The following is a 7,500-nucleotide window of genomic DNA, read 5'->3' as shown; positions in this document are numbered from 1 at the left end:
TTCATCCTCGATGAAATTAATATTCTACCGTCTTACTACTTATATTATCATATCATTATTTATCCATAATGAGCATATGATACTCAACAAAAAGAATAGTAATAATGTAAGAAATTTTGTTAAGTGATTCTTTAATCAATTAGTTAATAAATTGAGCAAAGGAAATAATTTATAATAATAATACATTTTATATCATATTCTATAAGCGGAGCATGTAAATAAATGCAAAAAGACACTTAAATAAGATAGCGCACAGATATACTCGTCTTTGTGAATACCTAGTGTTGTATATATAGTTATATAAATGAGATATGAACACTTGCTACCTACATTGTTACATTGTTATTGTAGTGATAATAACTGCAATGAGTGAAAAGAAAATTTCTTATAATCATCAGGGAGAACATTCACTTTGCACGATTTCAAATAATTTCAGTGTTTTCATTATCGAAGATTCATTTTCTTTGTTCTTTTCATTTTATTTTTTATTACAACGTATTGAATTTAATTAGATTTCTTTTCAAAATAAATTTTAGGAGGAGAGTTGGAAAGAATTGAAAGATTTCTGATACAATCATAGCTTTAATATATTCATATTCATAAATAATAAATAATTATCTAACATTGGATTCAAAGCCAAGACATTTGCCGGTAATCCGAAAATCTACTTGGATTCGTTGGAACCAGAACCGTAGTAGTATCTCCTGGGAGCTTCACGAGACTCGAAAGAGGCGGAGTTGGAGTCGGGGAACTGAGCCTCACCGGAGTAGGTGACATCAGCGATGTATCCATCGTCACCATCGACGAAGAAGGATACCTTCTGCAGGCGACCGTCGGGGAGCTGGACGAAGTAGGATCCCTGGGTGTTGTCTCCATCACGGGCTTCCTGGTGTCCGAAGTCGTTGCGGGAGGGAGCGTGGTTGACAGCCCAGTTGAAGTTGTATTTGGCTTCACCGGATTCGAAAGATTCGGAGGAACCGGAGGAGTACTGAAAAGAAAAGATAGAATGAGATTATTTTGATGCATTAATCATACTTAATATGAGAAACAAGCAAAAAATGTAACAGAATTGTATAAATGGAGAAATACAATAAGAATAAAGATAACAGAAGCTCACCCTTGGTCTTGGTGGAGAATATGAGTATCTCTCGAAGCTTTCGAAGCTGTCAGCTGCGACAAGGGCAGCCATACCCAACACAACCAAAGCAATCTGTGAAAAAAGAATCATTGGGTGTTAAGATCACATAATACTAATGTAGGAAAACCGAAGAAAAAGTATTGTCATATAAAATATGGATGCTAAAGAGTTTTCTAAACTTGAAAATTAAAGTATTCCAGGACTCTTCTGTAGGTATTAATGATAATTAAATTGCTGTTCATTATGCACTTTCAGCTCACCTTAGAATGCATCTTGTTCTTATTGAGACTCGTAGCTAAGTACACACTGTTATCCTCTGTGGCTTCTTTATATATATTCCCCAGCGACAAGTCAGGTGGGAAACGCCTTCAGATCTAAGGCAAGTTTTTGTGATCCAGTTTCCAAACGTTCCGTGACCTCCAACTACTTAAGTCTGCATAATGAGAAATAGATCAATAAGTAGCATCGATGGAATACAATACCTGTTGGTAATAATGGTTTTGTTTAGTAGTGATATCAGTTATACATTTTCAAGACAAGTCTTTTAATAGGAAATATGATAGAGTTAGATTGATATATTGCCATAATATCCTTGACTTTTCCTACCTAATGTTTTTCATCATGCAACTGCAGATTTTTTTTCCATGAGAACAATATATATAAATATATATCTGCATATGTATATACTCATATATATATGCATATATATGTGTGCGTATATATATATGTATATATATATGCATATATATACATATATATATCTATATATATGTATATTTATATACATGTATATACATATATATATATATATATATATATATATATATATATATATATATATATATATATATATATATATATATGTGTGTGTGTGTGTGTGTGTGTGTATGATTAGACACTCCCATACTCTCACACACATACACACACGAAACACACACACACACACACACACACACACACATATATATATATATATATATATATACATACACACACACACACACACACATATATATATATATATATATATATATATATATATATATATATATATATGTATGTATACAGTATATACATACATATATCTATACATATAGATTTATATATAAATATATATATATATATATATATATATATATATATATATATATATATATATATATATATGTGTGTGTGTGTGTGTGTGTGTGTGTTTGTGTGTGTTTGTGTGTGTATGTTTGTATATGGGTGTGTTATCATCTTGTGAATATTATACTGAAGTTCCCAAAATATTAGTAATACACCATAATAAGTTGAAAATCTATGGCTGTTGGGGGCAAATCTTTAGCTTCAGTTAAAATACTTACAAATATATGCAGATAGTGAAGGCTTATCAATTGTTATGTGGTATTTGTTATTACATAAATAATTGCTTGTATTTATTGACTAAATGCCAATAGAAATTTATCCTTTTTACTAAGTTTATCTAATATTTTTTTCATATGCAATCCTTTCAAATATCAATAATAACATTATATAAGTTAATTACACATATAATTGTGGTATCATCACTTTCTTGTAAATATGCAAATTAGTTCACGGTTCTAATTGTGCAAGTTGTGAAACAAGGATCTGGTGGTAAAGAACTCGACCTTTGTAGGTAAAGAAATCTAAAGCGCTGGTATCCTTGACCACAGCTTCAATTAAAAGATTTCTAAATATTTTATGTAGAATGAATTGCCCACTGAACTCCTCTCACCTGGCGGTTTTTATATAAAATTTTGTAACTGAAGTGATTGAACTATGGTGAATGTTCTTTGGCTGATAACAATTTTATGAATTATACCTTCAAGGGGCTACCCATGAACATGTTATCTCCTTGTTGCCTTTTGAGTAAGTTCAACAGTTGATTGTATGTCTGCATCTAAGAATGAAGATGTTGGAGAATAAAAAAAAAAAAAAAATGATGAGATTACGACTCATATCTTTAGGAAAAACTAAACTTTATATCATGGTTTAAAGATGGAAAAAAAATTATAGGAAAATCTCAATCATTAAGTCATCTAGCCACCAGCAGATTTATGCATTAATATATTTTGTGTTTATATAGCTGGGAATAAAACAAAACGACTAAAGTTACCTGATAAACAGCTTTAGGTAAGAAAATCGAATGTTTTTTTATATTAATAGGAAAAGATCAATCTATGATTTATAACTATCGTCTGTACGTTGAAATAAAGAAAACCGGGGAATATAAATGTGGAGGGACTCCACACTTTAATGATGTGAAAAGAAGAGAAGGTAAAAACAGTCAACCAATCCTCCGCTTATCAGGATTTCCCTTTTTCAGGTTTAAAAGTTTAACGACTAATCATGAATGGCAGAGGAAAGGGACAATAACATTGCCTTATCAAGCAAGACAATGCTTTAGAGACTGACCAATATATACATATGATCAGCACCCCTTTCCACTCAAGCTAGGACCATGGCTGTTGATGACTCAGCAGAAAAACCCTAGGCTCCCCCAAACACCTCCATCCTTAGCTCACAAAGCTAGTGTGGTTGCAGCGACCAAAGAACTAACCAATTTGAGCGGGACTCCAACCTCAGACTGACGATCACCAATCAGGGACATTACCCACCGGCAACCACAACTCGGAACATTCTCCCCTGCTCACCTAGGCCATGATTTGCTGTTTTGTGATTAGGCCTGAATTTTTAATAGGTTTCAGAAGTCACCAGAGTACATTCTCCCCTGCCTACCTTATTGGGCTTGAACGTGCTATTACCTGATTAGGTATAATAGGTTTCAGAAGTCTCCTTCTCATTACCCAAAATAATTTATCTTTTATATAAGTCCAAGAAAGGCATATCCAAAGCTGGAATGCTAAAGACAGAAACTCTTGAAAAGGGTAATGAAATTATTATGTTGCCTCTAAAATATTGTTTGTCTGATTTTGATATTTAGAACAGATGTAATTTATTGATTGAGATTTCTTTAAGATAGTCTTATTTCTTCATCCTTAAGTATGTCAAAGATAAATTACCTTCTTTTAACATCACTGCTGATCGGCTGTAAAGGAGTTCGAGACCCTCTCAAGCTCGATAGTTTCTGATATTGTGTGCGACATCACTGTCCCTGACAGCTAGTGATGAGTTGTATAGTTGGAACCTCGAGGTTTACATGCTGAATTATCAGTAACCATTGCCTGGCCCTTCCTGGTCCAAGCTTGATGGAGAGGGTCTTGGTCACTGATCATATATATATATATATATATATATATATATATATATATATATATATATATATATATATATATATACATATATATGTATATAAATATATATATGTATATATACTTATGTAAACAGAATATATATATATATATATATATATATATATATATATATATATATATATATATATATATATATATATATATATATATATATATATATATATATGTATATATACATATGTATATATATAACTATATATATGTGTGTGTGTATATATACTGCACACACACACATATATATATGTACATATATATACATATATTTATATATATATATATATATATATATATATATATATATATATATATATATATATATATATATGTATATGTATATATATACATATACATATATATATGTATGTATATATATATATATATATATATATATATATATATACTGTATGTATATATGTATATATATACTGTAAATATACATGTATATATATATATATATATATATATATATATATGAATATATATATATATATATATGAATATATATATATATATATATATATATATATATATATATATATATATATATATATATATATATATATATATACTGTATATATATATACACAGTATATATGCACACATACTCACACACACACATGTATATATATATACATATATATAAATGTATATAATATATATATATATATATATATATATATATATATATATATATATACATATATATATATATATATATATATATATATATATATATATATATATATATATATATATATATATGCACACATACACGCACACACTTACACGCACACACACATGCATATATATATATATATATATATATATATGATAGGTCTTGAGGACATTGTCCAGTACCTTGCTTCTGGTATTCATGAGTCACCTTTAAAAAAATAAAAGAGTCCTCGTTCTGGATATCAAATTTGGGCACCCTAGGGGACGTGTGACAAAAGGTTCACTTGAGACTTCTGGAAATATTTCCTCATCAGCATAAATGCCCACGAGCTGCTTCAAGAACAACGTATATAATTTGCATCAGTTTCGGAACAAAATCATCAAGACAAGAAACTCTAATAGATTGGGGCTAAATTTCTTTCGTATATAAAACATATTAGTGATAAGCTAATTTCCTTAATGTTGAAAAAGTAATACGTCTATTTGAGGCTCAGAATGATTTTTCTATAGTTGTCCCCTTTGTCAAAGGTGCTGATAGAGTTAATACGAAAGGAAAAGTATTGTCTCCTTTCTTGAAGATATTTAAACCCTAAAACATTGATGCAGTTTTGAATAGGATTAAAGTACAGGTTTATAAGATTTTTGGAAAGAGAATTTAGACTATGGATTACGAATGATAATTCAGCTTCCATGATTCTAAGATGGAAACATAAAATTAAGGAATGGAGGACTATAGAAATATATATAAAAAAAATGACAAAGAAAAAAGAGCATATGGATAGTCATAACTGATTGTGATTATGTATAATCCTCTGGTACGTCGTCAAAAAGTGGGTTACCTTTCTATCTATTAACTTATAATATGAGGAATTGAAATTCATAAGTTGAGTGACAGTTCTCGTGAACGGGGATAACTCATACAGCAAACTATGAGAGAGTTAACTTATTTCATTTCTGCTTTTTGGTGTTTCCTGCATCACCTTTTTAGTATGGTCTACTCGATGGTAACTTTCATTTGGTGAAAGGTAATAGATAATGATATAACTTTATTAACTTACAGCACTAACAGCACAGCAACATCTTTATTCCAGATATGTTCACATACCAATATTTTAAATTTCAATTACCGTCTCCCTGTCTAACTCCTTTCTAAATAAGAATTTCTCACTATCTTCATGCAGTCTTAGGATTGCTGTAGATTCCGTGTAGATATCTCCAAGTGTTCTTCTATTAGCGTGCTTTTTTCCCATTCATATGGGGTAACACGGTTGCCTTCTTTTGGCTTTGGGGTGGACTATAGTCCCGACCGGCTGCCCTGCCTGACATTGCTAGACCTCGGTAGTGTATGTTTGTGTGTTGTACCAGCCACCATCACTCTTCCTCCCAGCAGCGAGGTGTCATGGCGTAGTTAAGTCGACAGTTTGAGACGTGTGAGGCGTCTGTTATGTTTTTAGGATGTGTTGGAATGGCTGTGTTTGTGTGTGTATTAGTTTGTAACACCCATTTGCTTTACGCAAACCTATCCTTCGATTACATACATAATCCTGAGGTGTCTACACAGATAGCAAAGTGTCCGCCTTTCTAACTGGGGGGGGGGGGGGGGTGCGGAGTTGAACTCTCACCACAGACTTCTACGAAGTCCAAGCTTGCTACCCAAACTGACTCTGCCATCGAGGCTCCATGTAGATATCTTCAAGTGTTCTAACATATTCATCCATCCCTTGTCTTTGTAGGGCCTTTCTTACTGCTGAAGTTTTGATAAAATCAAAACTTTCTCAAAGTCTATAAATTTTATACGTCGATAGAGAACTCCTGGAGAGTTTGCAATACCCAAAAGATTGAGTCTGATGGTAATTGCAAAAACATCGGCTTACATTTTCTTTTTCTGTATTATTTTCACGTTAATTTTCATTCATCTACTATGATAGTGAAATTGATATTCAATGCTCTAACTACTTGTATTATCATATCATTATTTATCCACAGTAATAGTAAAACAGAGAACAGAGAACAGCTTATGATGCTCAACCAAAAGTCACGTCAAACATTGATAGACTAGCCATGATAAAAGAAAATGTGTAAAGTTGTTCTTTAATCAATTATTCAATAACCACAGCCAAGGAAATAATTGAAAACACATTGTATATAACATTCTATAAGGAGAAACTGTAAATAAATGCAAATATACTAATAAATAAAATAACAGAGATAAACTCATCTTCATGAATACCTAGTGATGTATATTTATAAATTGATGAGATATGGACACTTAGTGCCTATTTTCTTACATTCTTATTAGATTGATAATAATCTGCAATGACTGAAATGAAAATTTCTTATATTCATAATGGAAAAATTCTCTTTCCACGATTTCAAATAATTTCAGTGTTTTTGTTATCGAATATTCAT

The 7,500-nt window shown here is 30.9% G+C and overlaps 2 protein-coding genes across 2 annotated transcripts in view; both read right to left on the bottom strand.

Moving 5' to 3' along the window:
• The window catches only part of LOC137622992 (pro-resilin-like), a 17,066-nt gene that overhangs the window by 3,946 nt on the left and 5,620 nt on the right, over nt 1-7,500 (bottom strand). The gene's annotated exons all lie outside the window — the stretch shown is intronic.
• LOC137622993 (pro-resilin-like) lies at nt 665-1,438 on the bottom strand. Its single transcript, XM_068353610.1, has 3 exons — nt 1,399-1,438; nt 1,118-1,210; nt 665-988 (listed from the first exon to the last, which is right to left on the bottom strand). Exons 1-3 carry the CDS (start codon nt 1,408-1,410, stop codon nt 665-667), a joined length of 429 nt encoding a protein of 142 aa, XP_068209711.1. The 5' UTR covers nt 1,411-1,438.

This window comes from Palaemon carinicauda, chromosome 30 (genome assembly GCF_036898095.1).
Source record: "Palaemon carinicauda isolate YSFRI2023 chromosome 30, ASM3689809v2, whole genome shotgun sequence".
NCBI lineage: Eukaryota > Metazoa > Arthropoda > Malacostraca > Decapoda > Palaemonidae > Palaemon > Palaemon carinicauda.
The sequence above is the reverse complement of the archived record's forward strand: the minus strand, read 5'-3'. Positions and strand labels throughout refer to the sequence as shown.